The sequence below is a fragment of the Heliangelus exortis genome, chromosome 3 (assembly GCF_036169615.1).
Source record: "Heliangelus exortis chromosome 3, bHelExo1.hap1, whole genome shotgun sequence".
Classification (NCBI taxonomy): Eukaryota; Metazoa; Chordata; class Aves; order Apodiformes; family Trochilidae; genus Heliangelus; species Heliangelus exortis.
Window position 1 is genome coordinate 108,736,496 of NC_092424.1, and position 19,908 is coordinate 108,756,403.

At 38.9% G+C, this 19,908-nt stretch overlaps 1 protein-coding gene across 2 annotated transcripts in view; it reads left to right on the forward strand.

Annotated features, from left to right (window-relative positions):
- Nucleotides 1-19,908, forward strand: part of RCAN2 (regulator of calcineurin 2) — an 86,239-nt gene that overhangs the window by 57,113 nt on the left and 9,218 nt on the right. For both annotated transcript variants that reach the window (XM_071742136.1, XM_071742137.1), the window contains 2 exons: nt 12,546-12,719; nt 14,757-14,928. In XM_071742136.1, the coding sequence (XP_071598237.1) occupies nt 12,546-12,719; nt 14,757-14,928 (346 nt within the window). The remainder of the gene's footprint in view (nt 1-12,545; nt 12,720-14,756; nt 14,929-19,908) is intronic.

Genomic DNA, 19,908 nt, shown 5'->3' on the forward strand with positions numbered 1-19,908 from the left:
ATAAAGAATTGGTGATAAGGATGGATTTTCACTGGCAAGCTACAGATGGAGACTTTCATGAATCATAAAATTTTCTGGAAATAATTTCGCTGAAGAGAGTGCAGCAACTTTACATATTTATTTTGGATCTCTCAATTTAAAAGACGTGTCATCGTTTTGGAACTGTGCTTTAAGGTTGTTTATTTCACTTTATTTTCCTCTTCCATTATCTGTTTTTTTTCTCACCTAGGCTGCTTCTCTATTTTAAAGTGAAATTAGGAAGTAGAACAAGTTAATGTATTGGAAGGAAAATATATTGATCTCTTGTTTATCAAGACATGAAGGACTTTGCTCTTTTAACCAAGTGCAAAATCCCAAGAACTGTGGTGTAAGCATCTCTCATCTGACCCTGGACCCTCAAATCCTTATTTAACCCATCATGTAAAATTTCTTTAAATTGTATGTGTCATCCATTCCCTCACAGTGTGTTCCTGTGTGACCTGTGGGCTCCTATTCCACCATCTACACTGACCTGGATCTGAGACAGGATAGGTCAGAATAGGTCTGAAATGGATCCTAGAAAGAAATTTCCATGTTCTCTCTATTTAAAAGCAGTTTTCTTCTGTTTAGGCCATTGCTCTTTTCCGGCCCAATGATTTTTTTTTCTTTTTTTTTTCTTTTTTACCTTTTTCTTGCATGTTTCTTTCTGACAGAAGGTGCCTTTATTGAACTCCTTTTGTGTACCAGCAGGCTTGAAATGTATTGACATGTCATTTATGTAGGTTTGCTGCAGACTCCATTTAGTCACTCAGCTGAAGACAGCCTATTCTTACCCCTGATGTATTTTGATGGTACAAAGAGACTCCAGTTTCAGAGCCTGTAGCATCTAGGGGCTGCTTGAACGTCTACAGAAACCAGACCTGCTTGAGTAATTTGCAAATGAAGTGTAAGACAGCAAATGACAGATGGCTGAGACAGACTGGCAAGAAGCAGCAGTGAAATTGTGCAAGCAGAGTGTCTGACAGTGGTCAGAGAGCTGCAGGTTCTGCCCACTAATTGTGGGCTGCAGTGACAGGGAGAAAGGCAAGAGAGGAGAGAAGAGGCTCTTTGTTCTGTGCTTTAGAGAAGAGGTGCAAAGTGAGGCTAAGGAATTGACTGAAATTTAGTTTCCAGACTTTAGTTTTCCTTTGGATTTGAAGCTGCGTTTTAGCAGAGATTTTTTTTTTCTTTTTTCTTTTTCTTTTTCTTTTTCTTTTTCTTTTTCTTTTTCTTTTTCTTTTTCTTTTTCTTTTTCTTTTTCTTTTTCTTTTTCTTTTTCTTTTTCTTTTTCCTTTTCTTTTTCCTTTTCCTTTTCCTTTTCCTTTTCCTTTTCCTTTTCCTTTTCCTTTTCCTTTTCCTTTTCCTTTTCCTTTTCCTTTTCCTTTTCCTTTTCCTTTTCCTTTTCCTTTTCCTTTTCCTTTTCCTTTTCCTTTTCCTTTTCCTTTTCCTTTTCCTTTTCCTTTTCCTTTCCCTTTCCCTTTCCCTTTCCCTTTCCCTTTCCCTTTCCCTTTCCCTTTCCCTTTCCCTTTCCCTTTCCCTTTCCCTTTCCCTTTCCCTTTCCCTTCTTTCCCTTTTCCTTTTCCTTCTTTCCCTTTTCCCTTTTCCCTTTTCCCTTTTCCCTTTTCCCTTTTCCCTTTTCCCTTTTCCCTTTTCCCTTTCTTTTTTCTTTCTTTTTTCTTTTTTCTTTTTTCTTTTTTCTTTTTTCTTTTTTCTTTTTTCTTTTTTCTTTTTTCTTTTTTCTTTTCTCTTTTCTCTTTTCTCTTTTCTCTTTTCTCTTTTCTCTTTTCTCTTTTCTCTTTTCTCTTTTCTCTTTTCTCTTTTCTCTTTTCTCTTTTCTCTTTTCTCTTTTCTCTTTTTTCTTTTTTCTTTTTTCTTTTCTCTTTTTTCTCTTTTCTTTTCTCTTTTCTCTTTTCTCTTTTCTCTTTTCTCTTTTCTCTTTTCTCTTTTCTCTTTTCTCTTTTCTCTTTTCTCTTTTCTCTTTTCTCTTTTCTCTTTTTTCTTTTTTCTTTTTTCTTTTTTCTTTTTTCTTTTTTCTTTTTTCTTTTTTCTTTTTTCTTTTTTCTTTTTTCTTCTTTTTTCTTTTTTCTTCTTTTTTCTTTTTTCTTCTTTTTTCTTTTTTCTTCTTTTTTCTTTTTTCTTTTTTCTTTTTTCTTCTTTTTTCTTTTTTCTTCTTTTTTCTTTTTTCTTCTTTTTTCTTTTTTCTTCTTTTTTCTTTTTTCTTTTTTCTTTTTTCTTTTTTCTTTTTTCTTTTTTCTTTTTTCTTTTTTCTTTTTTCTTTTTTCTTTTTTCTTTTTTCTTTTTTCTTTTTTCTTTTTTCTTTTTTCTTTTTTCTTTTTTCTTTTTTCTTTTTTCTTTTTTCTTTTTTCTTTTTTCTTTTTTCTTTTTTCTTTTTTCTTTTTTCTTTTTCCCTTTTCCCCTTTCCCTTTTTCTTTTTTTACTAATCTGAGGATGTGCCTTGGTGGGTCAATAATTTTCCCTTGTGATTTTTTGACAGTTAAATAACTTGTATGGAAGATCATCAAGTTCCATTCTCTACTACTCTCTTGCATAGTTTCTTTTATAACAATCACTTTTAATTTTGTCACTGTCCTTTCTCAATCCAGACAAGCAGAAATGATGTTTTTAGTCATGTCAGTGCAGTTTGGTGGTGTTAGGGAATAGGGAAGGGAAAAAAACCAAAACATTCCCCATGACTGCGATGAAAAACAGCTGAACTCCTATAATTGTTGATCACTGTAGGTGAAACAGTAAATCAGGAATGAGCAGGGCAAGCATTTTATTTGTTTAAACTGTCCCATGGCTTTTTCTAGTTTATTTTGCTAGTTTAACTGTGTTGACAGAGGCAGAGAATGAAGAGCGTGTATTTCATGGTTGTTTTACAACATTACAGCTTCAAGAGTATAAATAAAACAAAGTTTCTCAGCACTTAGTGTTCTCTTTATTACATTTAATTCTTGCATTTAGCATTCTGTTCTGTGAGGTCCTAATTCTGTATCATCAAGAGCAACAGAGGTGTCCCCACACTTAACAGGGTTGGTAACAGTTTTTTTAAGAAACTGAGCTTTCTGGATGCTCTGAATGGCTTTTCATACACTTGTAGAAATAAGATGCTCCTGAATAAGTTCCAGAAACACAGGTTCTACTCCTCCAGTTGCCCAAAAGTGGACACTGACTGTAAGTGAATCTGTCCTTGCCTCAGTGTCAGCACACAGAGGAGGAGAGCAGTATAACCTCAGGAGGGTTGAGGAGATGGAACCTGAGTTGTCAAAGATAGTGAAAAATAATTTCATGAGAAGACCCCTGAATTTACAGCAGATTCCTAAATTACTGTTCCTACATTTATACAGTTATATTTTTCATGTGGATTCTCATAATGCAGAACATTGATCCCTGTTTCTTCCACAAGTTTGACTGCCTGTCCCTTCTTTATTATTATCCCTACCACTTGATTAGGGTATTTTTGTTAGGTTTGTTGGGGTTTTGGGGAGTTTTTTGGAGGTTTTCCAAGAGTCACAGCTAACTATTCTTATGATAGTGGCTTATGACTGCATTAGCATTTTCAGTCTGAGCTGGGGATTCTAATGAGACAACTTTCCTCTTGATCCTCATTACCTGTGCTTTTCATTCACATCACAGAGCAGTTCATGAACTGGATACCTTTCAGACAAAATTAATATAGAAGATGCACTCCAATAGTGTGCCTAATATGGTCCAACTGGTAATGTACATCCAGTCCATGGCACCTGATCAGAAAGTCCTCAGCACCAACTCTGCTGCTGTAGAGATCTGCTCCAGTTTTAGCTCTCTTATCTCAATAAACACAGCAGCTACTGGTAAAAACTAATTAAGGTTGTTTTTCTTCCTTGGTTTTGTTTGTTAAATTAAGGTAATAAGAACTTTAGGAATTATTGAAACAGGCTAAATATATACACAGTAATCTGTTCTTTGTGCTACCAATTAATTATTGGGCTTTAAATGTTTGCAGCAACAAGACAAAATCGATAGCTGGTATTATGCTATGTACATTCTTAAATCCAATGCAGACAAGCTCCTTGGAGCTCACTGCATACTTTATCTACTCGTTTTCTTTTTGAATTTAAAAAAAAAAAAAAAAAAGGCTGGCTTGTGTGGTTTTTTTCAGGACTATCTGAATCTTTGTGTCTTTGTTATTAGCATTATTTTTATCATTCTTGAGGCAAAACGCAAGCTGCTATTCAGAAAGCAGAAGTGGCATTAAATCTTCCACAGCCCTCTTCTTTCTATTTTCCACTGTAACAAAAAAAAATTACAAAAGAGAAAAGCAAAAGAAAGTATTGAGTGGTGTTGCACAAAATTGTAGCCAGCATAGGAATCAAAAGTAGCTTTTCAGAGAACAAAGAATGATGTCTCTGCAGAACACTCCCTAGCACTGGAGGCAAAACTAACAGATCTATATAGTCATATAATGTACACTTGGCCAGCCCATTTGAAAGAGTGCTTCCAGCATTTCAGGGGAGATAATTTGACATCTGGACCTGGAGTATTTCAAACATGGAGTGCTCAGAGAAAGCTGTTGCTGGTCACACAGTGAAACAGCAGTGCTTGTGTAAAGAAGAAACGTGAAGTGTGGATTTTTCTTTCAGCTCAATCGTCGGGTGTGAAATTGAATTGAGAATTCTCCAAACTCCATTAAATCACCCCCTTGGCATTGCCACAGGAACAGTTTATTTCATCTTGAAGGAGCCTTTGGTTTCCAGATCAGTGGAGCTAAGCAGGAGGAACATGCGTCACATTGAGGTAAACAGGGATGTGAGCTGGTTAAAAACAGAAAAGGCAACGCAGCAAAATTCTCTGCCCCTGCCATTTGTCAGCCTCTTCTGCAAAAGTGAACTCCATTTCCATTAAGCTTTGGGGCAGATATTATCTCTGTATCTTTTGTTGTGCTGGTAAGTTGGAAGCTGAAGATAAATTTATTTACTTCTGCTGATTTTTTTTTTTTCAAGAGGCAAATCTGCCTTGTTTTGTTCACCGGGAAGTTTGCATGCCTCGGGGGACTGTCCACATGCAGGGCTGGTAGTGAGGGTTGTGCCTCCATCCTGATGTTTTTCCAACAACTTCCCCAGTTTCCTACCTATTTTAGCCATCTCTGGTTTTTATGAGATGATGAATTACCAATATCTGTACCACATCTTACGTCTGTGATACTTTCTCAAAGTCTCTTTCTGGAACAAGACACTGAATCTGTAAGCAGTAAGCATTATTTCAGATATTTCTGCTGTCAGAATGATTTTTGGCACAAAATGAAGGCAAAACTAAAATCTAAAAGTTCCATGCAGGTGCTTCCAGAACAGCCCTAGTGTGTCAGGGTAAGACAGCAGCACATGTAAGCCATGGACCAGAGCTGTGTGCAGATATGCTCTGTGGCCAGTGTCTGTTCTCTTTGGGTTTGGTTCCCTGCAGGGAGCAAAGAAACAAGGTCACATAGCAGCATGTCTGGAATATAAAATGTGTTTTCTTTGCATAGTAAAACTTAAAAGTTATGAGAACCCCAACACTAACAGCATTGGAATAGCTCCAGGAACTGAGAGACCAAGATTTAGTGTATTTTTTAACCCTGTCCCTCTCAAAGCCCAACCTTAGCATCTGCTTTGGCTTATACTGTTTCATTTCATCTTTGGCTCTCAGTTATGTGACCTCCATCCCTTAAAAACAAGAGAAAGCCTTGTTTAAAGCCTTGTTAAAGAGAAAGCCTTAAAATCAAGAGAAAGCCAAGCACAGAACAAGAAACTGCATGAACTGGGGTAGCAACCCTGAGTTGACTTGTTGGGGTACTGAGACAACTGTGCAATTTTGGAGGACTAATTAGTGCTGTGGTTGAGATAAATAAACCCAAGCTCTTTTCACCCCTGTCTCAGTGCTCTGATCTAACTTCAGGAAGAGATAAGCAGAACTTTACCCTGAGTTTCAAGGTGAGAAACCTGCTTTTAGACAGTAGGGTAACCTGGTGGTCATTACAGGGTACCTTGCAGTTCTGGGTACCTGGCAAAATACCCAGTGCTCCCTTTTTTTTTCCCACTTCCAAAATTTCTCACATGTACTCTGAGGAATGGCAAGTGGAAGGACCCATTTTTCTATTGCAGCTTTCATTGCTTTTTCTACTGATAGGGTTGTATGAGAAGAAAGTTGTGTGGTTGTATGGTAACAGAAGATACCTTGCTGCAGAAAACATTCAGACAGTAGTATGCAGTCTGAATGTTTTATTCAATTAATACCCTGGCCCACTGGTAAGGAGGGAATGGGAAGATCTTAGCCAAAAGTTAGGACCTGGAGACCTTGTTCCTTAATGTGATCTCTGAATGATAAATTCTCCTGAGATTTCTTGAAGGCATATGAGGACAAGACCATGGGAGCTTTCTTTTGATCATCATCATCATAATCTATTTAAAGAATTTCCTCTCTTTTTAGCACTCATGGAATTTTAACTTAGGATCAATAGTGCTTTCTCATGTGAGCTTCCAAAGTCAAGCACTTTCCTGGTGAGTTTTACTTTTTTAGAAGCAGACAATATGATCATTGATTAGGCTGTTGTTTACACTGGCTACTTGCAGGAGTTCTTGCCCTTTAAGTAATTTTCACATGTCAGTTATATCAAGTTGCTTGTTTGTTTTCTGTGCCTCATGAAGAAGTTGTACTTCAACACTCGAGGTGAACACAATTCCTTGAAGTTCTGATTAGGCTGTCCTGTAATCTTCCCATCCTTTTCCTGAAAGTAGTTTGCCTTTTTGATACTTTTAGGACAGTGGCATTTTGCAATTTCCCAGGTCTAGTGCTAAATACCTTCCTCAATTCAATCTTAAATCTTTTAGTGGACAGCATTTTTTTTCATGCCAACATTGGTTATTTTAGTTCAGATAATCCCTTTCCTTTACCATCATTTACAGATTTCCTTAGATATAGCAGGGAACATGTTGTACCTCACCTTTTGTTTCCCAAGGTGAGATCTCCTACCTTTGCCTCCTATGATAGCCTCACCTCTTAAAAAACTGGGTCATCCTTGCAGTTGCCTTCTGTTGCTCTTCCAGTTTGCCTTTGTCTCCTTTAATCCTGGGTGAGAAGAGCTATAGACAACATCCAGACTGGGTTATTACAGCACCCTTCCTGTGGCATTGACATATCCCAATCTCACAAGTACTTCCAGCTGGTATTTTCTAGGCTCATGCATTAGTTATTTTTAAAATCTGTGCCATTTTAGTGACTCGTTTATCCCTCTAGAATTAACCAGTGTGCCCAACTTCCTTGCTGTAAACTGAAAATTTTTCTGCTGGTAGAAAGTATTTGTTACTGGGTTCTTCAGTGCACTGGCTCTGTGTGTCCTACCCAACCCCATCTTTCCTCTTGTGCTGCACAAGAGGCCCCCAGTGTTGCACCCAATGTGGTGATGTGGAAACATGAGATGCTGGAATCTAAAACATAAATTTTCATGTAAGAAATAAACTTAAATCAGGTACAGAACTTATTTCAGGAAAAACATTTTATAAGTGTAAATGATGTCTTAGCTTCCCTGTTGTATACAATTAGTTACTTGGATTCTTTCATATACATGAACAGGAAACATTGAAATGGGAAAATGCTTGCTTTAGTTGCTTACAAAACTCCAGGAAAAAGGATTAGGCTAAAGTTTTAAATCACAGCCATCTCCTAAATCAAATGTGTAACAAGGCTGATAATGAGTGTAAACACACTGAAAAATAAAACGTAAAGTTGTGTTCTGAGTTCTAGGGCTCTGATACAAAGCTCACTGATGTCTGTGGAAAAACTTTCATTGATTTGTATTAGGCCTTGGCTTTTGTCCTGAATGAACACAGTACCAGTGGAGCTATTCATGAGAGGAATGTTTGGAAATAAATCACAGGAATGCAGAACTGGAAGGAACTTGCTCTGTTGGAACCTAATTCACTTGCTAATTCAGGCAGTCATGTTTTGCAATGCTTGTTGTGCTAATACTTTGTCATAGTTCCTGGCATGAACTAATCAAATTCAATCTTAAAAAAAAAAAAAATAAAAAAAAAAAAAGTCTTGCCACTGCTGCTGTAATTGGAAGGATGTTTCTGGATCATTACTCTGATGTTTGAAACATTCTTTAACTTTTAGCCTAAACCTATTTATACCACTTGTTTCCACTTGTTTTATGCCAACTTTACTCTGTATGTTATGCTTTGTTTTCACTTTGTATAGTTCTGGTAAACTACTTGTTAGTGTCCCATCTCTTCTCAGGCTTTGCTTTGCTAAATAAGCCAAGCATTTTTATTTCTTCCTCAGTCAGTTATTCATTTCCTCTAACCTTTATCTGAATCTATTCCCATTTGGCTTGATCTCTCTGGGATATGGACAACAAAGTCTTCATTTTTAATGAGGCATAACAGCACTCTATATAAAGTTGTTAATACTTCCCTTGTTTTACTGGAAATACTTTTCCAGATACATCCAGTATGTTGTTTGCTGCCTCATGGATGCATTTCATTGATCCCTTTTATTGTGGCTTATAGGATCTGGGTTCCCAGGTGAGATCCCATTTAGCAGTAGAAATAGTTTTTGGTCCCAGGATAGCTTTGCTCTTGTACTTTGAGGCTTTTTTTTAGCTTGTGTCTGTTGCTCTAGAGCACATTTCTTTCTTGGATGCTCTCTGTGTCCTTTGCATTGGCTGTTGTAAATAGTTACAAACAAGTTTAACTAACCAGCAGCCTGAATTAGTATGTTCCTCCTTTGTGCTGACTTTTTCTACTAAAAAAACCCCAAACATAACTCTAGAAACTTCCAGAATTGGTGACTGATACGTGAGAGCTGGCTTAAGGGACTGGGAAAAGGTGTCCAGTGTTGTGCAAAGGAATAGTGAGATGAAGAGGGATCACAGAGCCATGAGGGATCACTGGGGACTTCTGCAGTATTGGTCAACTGAAAGCTACTCAAATTTGCCAAAGCAACTGTTGGGTCTTACATCCCTATATGACAAAATCCCCAAAATAAATGTATCTCTCAGGACTTAATGGAGTTTAACTTTGTCAAGAGTAGCAGCACTGCTGCTTAACTTCTTATATTCCTTTATTTTTTTCAAGGAGTTTTTAAAGTATTCTGAAAGTGTAGACACCCATTTTCTAAAAATACTAAATCATTAAAGTGCTTTAAGAGTTCTGAATTGAGAGGATTATGAGTTGTGAATAATTTATCCACAAAATGAGAAGTGGAGAGAATTTGCTCAGGTCTTTAGAATGTGTATGATACATTTTCTTATTGATTGGAATGACTCTGAAATACTTTTATCCAGATAAGGACATTCAGCAGGCATTAGAAGTCACAGGCAACATGAAGGAAGGCATAAGGGATTTCTTGGGAAATAGCATCAAACTGGAAGGAGTTGGAATGGCTCAAGATGAGTTAATGGCTCAAGGGCCATTAACTACAGTGGATGAATAATCATCTCTACTGAGGTCATTATTATTATTAATAATATTAATACTAATATTATTATTATTATTATCAGCTGAAAGTGCAGAAAAACTCAGATGTATGAAACTTTTTAATGGGAGATGCAGTTGCAGTCAGTGCACTAGATGTGTCCTCACTATGGATAGACTGCCCTGTATTGATATCAAGCAGAAGGCTAAATTTCCCTCTTCTCCCTGGCCTTTTCAGAAGTGTTGATCAAAGCTGGAACTCTAAAGCTGCACTAGCAACAAATTGAAAAGTAAGTAGAATAAAGTCCATAGCAGTGTAATGTTCTCCCAGTATTACATTTGGCGTCCAGTACTTAATCAGCTTTATTTAGAGATATTTCCATCTGTCCCTGTTGGTGCCTAATGAGAGTGTCTCAGAATTGTCCAGGAATGAGCCCAGAATGTTCTTTCTGCTCTTGGACTCACATTTGAAATCTCATTGCCCCCTTTTTTTTTTTTTTTTTTTTTGCATTATGCCCCCAGCCAAGAGCCACGTTCCACGTTGTCACATATGCTGTGCACAGGGAGGGCAGGCACACAGGGCTGTCCAATGCAAGGTAATACTTGTGTCCATACAGGGAGAATGTCTCCTAATAAATAGGCAGTTTAATAAATACTTACATCCCAATGTCCTGACAAGTCCATGCTTGATTTCTTCCATGGTCTGTGTAATATTTCTTTAGTGTGATGAATGATTTCATTGTTGTCTTGTGAGGAAACTGAGAGATACTGCAAGGGAATAGGAAATATTCACCTTGATGCTTATTTTTTTTAGCTTGTGTGACTTCTGTTATAATATCTTGATCATCCCAGAGTATATATATATATGCATAGACATACCTTGATATCTCTCATGTATGTGTGTTTAAGTTTGTTTATTTCAGGCTGCTTTTTCTTTTAAAAAAAAAGAATTCTGTAGTAGGTAATATAGCTTAAGATAAAGACAGAAGCTTTGGTCACAATTACCTTTTAGTTCAATTATAGACAGTACTGTGTGCTTCTGGATCCTGTATAAGTCCTACTGTATACATAATGCTGGACATTGTGAAGGTCATAGCATCCAAATTCCAAGTAGGACAGAACTGAGATGACTGCTGCTTTTGGCTGACCTTTACCCAAATGTCACTGGATGTAGACTTCTGCTCAGGAAAATGGGATTTTAAAAAACTGTAAGCAGAGCAGATAAAACCCATAAGTCAGGTGAGGAATGGTGACAATTTGAACATTAGGTGACCAGACCTGCAAGTTCATACCTATCACCTTCATGTGGTTTGTGGGATTACTGCTTGTCTTCATTCACTCTCACCCAAACCACTGAGCTCTTTTTCTTTTTTCCTTTTCTTTTTTCTTTTTTTTTTCTTTGTTTTTGTTTTTTTTTTTTTGTTTTTTTTTGTCCCTCTTCCAAAGCATCTCCTGTGGTGAGAAGGAGAGGTGAATGAGGTCAGGCAAAATGAAATGAAAATCATGAAAGCTTAATAGACCACGGGGAGGTTCCTTTGAAAGGGTGCCAGAAATAGAATCTCAGTTATGGGGAAGAAGACCACAGAGCTGAGCTGGCAGTGAATGAAAGGAGATGTGGTAGATGCACATCAGTTTTTCAGACTCCTTGCCACCACACTGGTGTTTTCCTAGTTAACTCTTTCACACTTATATCATGCTGGCAGTAGGCAGTCCCCCAGTGCTGGTGGTGTTCCCTGGTGCAGTTTCACTGTGCTGCTTCAGGGTACATTTTTTTAAGAAGTTCTCAATTCTTTGCCTTGCTTGTAAGATCAACAGATGAGAACTGAAATATTGATGAGATTACATAAACTGCATTCCCTGTGTCATCATCTGCAGCCTGCCACTTATCCACTTCAAGGGATAAGAAATTGTTTTCCTGGATGAAGAGGAAAGAAATTGTATTTTAAAATGTGCTGACTTGCAGATATGTCAAAGAAAATGCCAGGTTATTGTAGTTATACAAACTTTTCCACACGTCAAAATAGCCCTTAACCTATGAAATGGTGTGGCAAATCATCTCAGACACTGGTTTTTGAGGATAAAGAAGATTTAAAAGAAAAGGCTTTCTCTGGCTGATTGTCCATGTTCTAAGACTTCAAGTCTTGGTTACAGTAGTTAAAATTAAGAACTTTATGTGAGCATCACTGCATGGCAGCCTAAAAGCTGAGTAAACCCAAAGGCTGGAATAAATGAAAGTGGTTCCCTCTCAACTCTCCACGTTTTATGAATCTGTGCTTGTGAGAAAAAAGATCTGTGCAAGGGTGTTAGAATTAAGGACTTGGTTGGTTTTGATGATGTGGAATTAGTCTGCTGGGTGCACTTGGTTTATGGAGAAACTTCAGTCTGATCTTCAAGGGCTGCTTAAAGTACCTTGAATTCTTTTTTGATCTCTAAGTCCATAGGTGTGGTACATTTTAGACCCTTCTTTTGCAATGTTAAAACATCCATATTTGTGTCATGTGCTTTTGAACACAGAGTTCTACAGCTAAACATTTTTAAGACTGAAATTTTTCTTTGGGACAAAGCACTATTTTCAGTTTTCCAGTTTTTCTCTCTGCTTCTACAGGAACCCTCGAGGACTGCGTGTATATCTGCACCAAGTATTTCAATGACTAAACATCCAGAAAAAACCTAACAGACACTGCAAACTGGCCCTGCAGTGTAGATGTGAATGTAACCCTCAGTACCACGGGGCCTGATGTTGCCTGCTGACTCCATTGTAGTTCAGCACAATGTGTGCTTTTGTATAGATGAGACCAGAGCTGTCTGGTATGTTCAGTCACATGCCCCTTTTCAGCTTCATTTCCTAAGTCATTATCACAATTCTGCTCAAATTTTACAAGAAGTTCAATATTTTGCAGAGTTCAGCACTTCCAGACCAGTGCTTTCCTTTATTTCTTTTCACAGAGTCTGTGGACACCCATCCCAAAAGGACACAGGCTGAAACCTCCTGGTTGAACACTTGTCATCCATTTCCCAATTATCCTGTGACACAGACAGACCTGACAGAACACAATGTTAATCTTCAACATTATTTCTTTTTTTTTTTGTTTGCAGGAAAAATTTGAAGGCTTGTTCCGTGCCTATGATGACTGTGTGACATTCCAGCTGTTTAAAAGCTTCAGGCGTGTGAGGATAAATTTTAGTAGTCCCAAATCAGCTGCTCGTGCCAGAATAGAGCTGCATGAAACACAGTTCAGAGGGAAGAAGTTAAAGTTGTATTTTGCACAGGTAATGAAATCTGGTATCTGTTTCTACGTTAGTGTGTAGCATTTGTAAGAAATATTGCTCAGTAACAGTGAATAAAAGTAATAAAGCTTTTCCCTGTGCTCAGTCTCTCTGCTAAATGATTACTTAAAGATCCTTGTGTTGCCTGAACTCTACATGCCCAGTGGTTCTGCAATAAATTTAAACAACTACTTAGGACCCCAGTTGCTTATTGAACACATAAAAGTTACATAGCTTAGAACTGATTTACAGCATTGGGTACTTTCTGTGGGTAACTCTCTAAACTCCTCGTTAAAAAAAAAAGTGGTAAACTATCTTAAATTCATGAAAAAATAGGGCTGAATTACATGTTTGATTGCAACTTTGAGCCACAGTCAGGCTTCCTCCTACCTTTTTGTGAATGTGTGTGATTTTTTTTAAATGAAATTCAGTAAGCTCAAGAAAAAGGGAGAAAGTAGGGAGAGAACACCCCCAGCCTGGGGGCACAGAGGATTATTTCCATCTGTTGGAAGCATCAGATGGAGGTTTCAATTCTTCTTGGCCAAGGGTGAGGGAACCCAGATGTCCCATAGCCTGGGTGAGTCCAGCAAAATTATTGAAAGGTGAGGAAGGTTGAGAACCTGACCAACATCATTTCTCAGTCTATTTCAATAAGTTCCCTTGGCCACTGTGGTTTAAGAAATGTTCACTAGTGCTTCTAAGCAATGTAAGTGTTCTTGGAGCTGCCAGATGGGTCCTTCAGAGGTCTGAGATTAAAGGCAGGCTCGTTTGAAGAATCAAACCTAAGAGGCTGTTAAATTTTGAGCTCTTGCAGCCTGGTCAGAGTAGATGTTTTGAGCCTAGGTGGAAAAAGAACCTCAGTAAGATGAGAAATTACAATTGTGAAAAAAGCAATGTGCTTCATGGGCTAAAGACTTCAAAAAATCTTTCAGTTTGGTTTAGGTGTTGACAGTCTACCTCCATCCCATTTAATCTGCCCTAATCTCCTTAGATCTGGCTCTGATTTCTTTTTTTTTTTTTTTTTTTTTTTCCTGAAAGGCTTCAAAACCTGTTGGCAAGCAGATCTGAGAATCATTTCTCTCTAGCTGCACGATCAAGAGGTTAATAGGAATTCAGGATAACAGAATAAAATTATGCATAGTAGTGGTTGGTCTCCATATCTAAACTGATCTCCTGCAAAGCCATTTGGGTATCTGCACTGTGCTCTCCAGTACATGCTGTCTTAAAAGACCTTATTATTTGTGTCCAGGGAATGCATGTACTGGAGAGCACAGTGCCTGGAGCAGTGGATGTTTGGATGGGTCTGAGCCAGACTGAATAAACATTTCCAGAACTAGAAGTTCTGAGGAGCATGAAGAGACCCAAACTGGTTCTTTGCAAAACCCATTCTGGTGTAGCAGGCTGCTTTCTCTGGCTTCCTGTCATGCACATAGAGTTTATTGCTTCTGGGCCTAAGCTGGTTGTAAATTTGCTCAGATGTAGCTGTAGTATAATGTTGAGACTTCTTTAATATACCAGAAGAAAAGCAGGAATTCAACTAGATCATTTATGATGGATATAAAATTACAACAATTAGTCACAAATCAATAAGGAACATGATAGCACTTTAGCTGAAGAAATAAAATCTTCAGAAATCTGTCTGAAGTTACTGATAAAGCCCTGGTGCAGTAGTTACTGGTTTCTTGTCTAATGCCTGTTTTTATTTAGGAGTTTAGGTCAGTAGATCACAACTTTCTCAGCTTTAAAAATCTCTGAGCTACGAGCAGCTGTGGATGACAAAGCTTTGCATTTATTCTCAGAGAACATATACAATAGTCACAGACATTGTAGCTTTGCTCATACAACAGCTCCCCATCCCCCATGTATTTAGTGTAGAGGAACCATCTGCAAGACTGAGATGAGCTCCATCTCCAGGCCTTTTCTGCCAGGTCTGCTGCTGAAATCCTGCCTGAGTGGCATTTCACATTACAAGTGTGTGATTTGAGTAATCGTTCCACTTACCCATCCTGTACTAAGCAATGTGTTTGTTGTGCTTTTTAGATTCAGACCTCTGAGACAGATGGAGACAAGCTTCATCTGGCACCACCACAGCCTGCAAAGCAGTTTCTCATCTCGCCTCCAGCCTCCCCACCTGTAGGGTGGCAACCAATAGATGATGCAACACCTGTCATCAACTACGACCTCCTTTATGCAGTTTCTAAGCTAGGACCAGGTAAGCCTGTGGTCCTTATGTGAAAATGTCTCAGAAAAAAACAGATGAGAAATAGCAGAGTAGAGAATAACCATAGAGCAAGTTGGGGTAAAGCCTGGAAGTTGCATTAAAGCTTTGGTTTTAAGCTGATGCTTGTCAACTGATGCTTTGCTTACAAGTGAGTTTTATTCTGTGTACATACAGATTTATATCTTACCTGCAGCTATTTGGTTGAATAGCAGATCAAATCTTGTTTACATAATTTATTGTGCTTGGGTTTGTGCTTAGGTGAAACAACTGATGGGTTATGTGGGGACTGGACAAATGCTGGGCCATGAACTTGAGGAGTTTTTGCTTTAAATCATATCTGCTCGGTGCTGCTTTCCAAGATGCAGGATACCTCATCACATGTTCAGGCATCACTGCATCTCCACCAGACTGGAGAATCTCCCACATTAATAACTTTGTAGAGAGAGCTGCCACTCCCCAGCCTGGGCAGGATTGCTCTGTCAGGACTGCCCATTTTCAGCTGCAGAAGAAATAAGTTGTCACCTCAACCAAAATAAGATAGGTGTCAATTATGGATAATGCTGAGAGACTTTATTCTTCTTCCCAACTTCAGCTAATGCCAGGAATTGAAACTAGCTGGGATTTTCAAAACAATGCTTTTCCTTAGAAAATGCTCATCTGATGAAGCAAAACTTTTCATAGGAGAGTATTACTTTTGATTTAATCAAGTCATCTTCACAAATAGTTTTCTTTCAAAAGCTGTTAAAGCACCCTCTTAAAATTTTCAAAATGGGAACTGTTCCAGTTTTCATGCCCAAGTAAGTGTCAGTTAGAAATTAAGTCTTGTTTACAGTTATAAACCGTAAGGAAAAAATAGCTTGTTAAATTTTTTTCCAAGATAAAATACTTCGGATCGAATCTAATAACAGCTGGGGGGGGGGATCAACTCATGAAAATTTATCAGAGTTTATTTTCAAAATACTTGTGGGATGAGAGAATTGTTTTCTCCCCAGCTGTACTGAAGATGCTGCTTTCTTGTTCTAAGAGCAGCTCCAATTGCAGACAGTTTATCACAGGGGCTTTTGTGTAACTGCACCAGAGTAACCCAGAGCTGAAATTCATGGGGTGCAGGAAGAGATGTTTCATAATTCACAAGGTTTCTGGGATCATTTCATTCCTTCTTCACATGGAATCTGTCACAGGGGGAAATATATATATATGAAGAAGATGAGAGACTCCTGTTTTTTATTACCTTTCAGCAGGAAAGCCCATAGAAAAAGGTCTGTGAGGTGTAACATTTTGTGCTATATTGCATATTGTTATTTCTAGAATGCTTTGCTTCTAAACTGCTGAATAAAAGAAAAACAAATAAACCCCCTTTGTTTTTCCTTTGATGCAGCAGTGTTATAAATGGAAACGTGTAAACGAATTCCCTGGCTAGCTGGGTAATAAATCAATTCCTGTTCTAGAGCAGTGGAATGTGAAATATCACTCATTGTCCCACACTCTGGGACAGCTTGGCGTGAAGGTCATACTCACTCGTATTTAAGGAGCCTGCAGGGAGCAGTATGAAAAGTCATTGTGTGCTCTCTTCTTTCTATTTTTAGCACTTGTTAGAGAGATCAATTTTAGTTAACTGGAGTGGTGGTTTTAAAATAGTGTTGCAGTTGCTCAGTGGTGCATTTGCTATGTTTAGAATTTCATTGAAAAACAAATCCCACCAAAACTCGTCTCTCAGATTCACGTCAGTAAAACCATGCTGCTGTACATCAAATAACACTGCTAGCCTCAGCTGAGTTGTTGGGGGTTTTTTTTAATTAAAAACACAATTAAAAAATGTAACTGTGGCTTACCAGCTGTCAAAAAATACTCACTGGCACAGTTGTTTACAGGACTCTGAGTGTTAGAGCCTGAATTCTGTGTCTTCAACTTGTGCTGAGGAATCTTTGCTATGTTAAATACACTGATTTGGTAAGATTCATATCTGAGGATCAGAAAACCTCATTTTCACATGTAAATAGTGAACAATTTCTTTGGATGTCATCAGCAGAAGACAAGTTTTAATGACCTGATCCACTGGGAATGTAAAACACACTTGAACACTCAGTCCCACTACTATTCCAAGAACAGAGACCATCTCCTTTCACAATATGCTGCCATAATCATTACAGCCACAAAATCAGAGACTTGAAACTGTGCCAAGGCACAAAAGTTGGGAGATTTGCTTCACAGTGAAATGAACAGGCCAGGAGCTGGTTAACAGATTTGCTATGTGCTGTCTTTTTCCAAGCTCAGTTTTGGGACAGGATGGTTTTTATTTTATTTCAGCCTTGTGGCTGCTGTAGTGACTGTCTGGCACCTCAGAGGTATGATGGAAAAGTTTTCTTTCTTGCTGTGCTCAAAGGAAGCTGGCTTTTGGTCCTTAGACATTACAGAGATCAGTGAGGGTGTATTTACTTCTTAGGGCAAATTTATGGCCTATTTATTTAAATTTCCAGCTGATTAATGTATATTCTCACTTTCTGCAGTTGTAGAAATTGAGCTTTAAATGAGGCATGAACAGAATGTCACAGACCAGCCAGAGCCAGGAACTGTGATGACCAGCCTGTAATTTTTCCAATATATTGCAAAAAAAAAAAAAAGAAGTGTGATCATTAATCTAATTGATGAAAAAGACTTCCACTGTCAAAGAACTTCCAGTAATTTGAAATGCTGATGAAGATACAAAGGCACAGCACTGAACTAAGGTGGTAGCTTGGCTGTTTGACTGTCAGGCCCAGGTTGTGTCTCTGCCCAGCCTGACTTGGACCTAACTCTGCTACCAGGAATGGTTGCAACCTACCCAGCTGTGGTCCAGTCTAGGTCCTCATGTCTTTTCCATAACATTTTACACGGTCTTAATTTCATCCCAATTGGGAATACAGGAAATAATTTTATGTGAGAAATGTTTGTGAGGGGGAGGAAGGGGAATCTCCAAGTCCAGGGGGTGTAGATACAGCAGAGCTGCTTCTCTCAAAGAAAAGGCAGCTGTGTTTGCCATTTATTACTGCAGCAGTTTACAAACCATCATTTTAGCACTAGAATAACTCCTTTCTTTTCTGGAAAGCAGTGCTGTCCCCTCTCTATCTGCCCCCCAAAATGCATATTTCTTCCCTCCTTCTCCCATCTCCTCTCTCAAACCTGTCAACCCAATTTCTTCACAACAGACTGCTGTGCACTCCCTCACTTCCTAACTTCACACTCCCAAGAGCCTTTCCCCAAGATCCCAATTGCCACCCTGGCTTCTTTTTGCTGATCTCAGCCCCCTCCTGCTGCCCACGCTGCAGCTTCCCAGGAATTGCCTTTTTCCTATGGTTTTATTTCATGGATGCTGGCTCCACTGATGAGATTTGCACTTCTAAATAACACAAAATATCAGTCAGGGTCCCAAGCATTCACCTGCTCCATGTGCTCCCCAGTGTGATTTTGCCCTCTGTCACCACTTGTCTCCACAATATCAGGCACTGTTTGAAAACCAGTGCAGGCTGGGTGCCATCTCCAGTAGCCTATATAGACAAATTTATACCAGTTTCACTTCTCTTCATGTTTCCTGGTCCCTCATCAGCATTTCAGCAGGCTTTGCACATCCTAGATGCCCTCAGGCTACACAGCAGGTCATGCAAAGTACATTTTTTCTTATTATAAAAGCACCATTCTGAAGTGTTAGAGGTGAGGGCTCTTAGGTCCATGCTGGTACCTCTTGGGACACCAAGGAGACCCTGAAGCTGTCTGTGCCACCAGGCTGCTGGCTCTGTGCATGGTTACTGGTCAGAGAAGGGGTTGGGTCAGGGTTTTGTTCTCTTTAAGCAATGAAGACAGCAGCTCCTGCCATGCTCCAGCTGAGTTTCTTGAGGAGGAGGTGAAGGTCCTGCCCGTGCTCCACCCTGGGTTTGTCTCACCCTTCTGCAGGGAGGGGGAAAATGGGGAAGAGCAGGATCCTGCCCAGTAAATGCCACACATGGGGCTTTCAAACCATGTCTTGCATGTCAAGTTTTCTATTCCCAGGTGTTTTCAAACTCTCATGTTTCTTCTCACTAATTCAAAAGAAATACTAAATACTTCCTATGGCTTCCAGAGAGGGTTCAGAAGAAGTGGAGGGACATGCAGGTGGGCAATAGATAATTTTTTCCATCTCTGTGCTTCCTCTCTCTTCTGTTCTATGTTTCCTTCTGCCCTTACCAGGGACAGGGTGTAGAAAGCTTTCCCTCTTTCTTGTTCCACTGGCCAGGAGAGGAGGATGTCACTCCAGTGACAGCTTTCCAGAGTGAAACTCCTTAGTTTTGCTGATGGCAGATCCATGCACTAGAGGTGTTACATGGGGTGGGCTGTATCTTTTCCAGCATAAAATTGCACCTGGAAAAAGAACCACTTGTTATTTACACCATATTATTTGTAAAGCACTTGGATGAAGGGACTATAAATTGAAGGTATTTTTTTTTATGATGCTAGTGACATGTTTAACATGGAGTGGACAGCTCTGATCCCAATTAACCTTTGATCATGAGTCAGAATCAGGGACGAGGTAGCAGCATCATTATGATTTTGTCATTGTTAATTAAGTATATGAACCTTCTCTTTGCTGAACAAAAGCATTAGACAAGAGCTGCACCACCCATGAAAGGTTGTAGTACAGATTCACAAAGGGAAAGAGAATAATCTGAAATATCCTGAGTTCTGTTTGTGCTGTTCTTGTGGTCTTCCTTGTGTCACCTGAGGCTGTGGGTTTGCTTGTGGGTACTGTGGTGACTAAAGGCAGGGCTTGAGAAAGTAAAGGAGGCATCACCAGAGGCAGGTGGATAACTGGGGAGATGCTTGAGTGATGTTAACCACAGAAGTTGGTGAGTCTGCAATGTGCTGACTGAACCTTCAGCTCTTAGTTTGGGAAAACCTGTGTCTTGTTAACATACCTCAATAGCAGTGATTTTTAACCATTACTTCACAAGCTTAACTGCT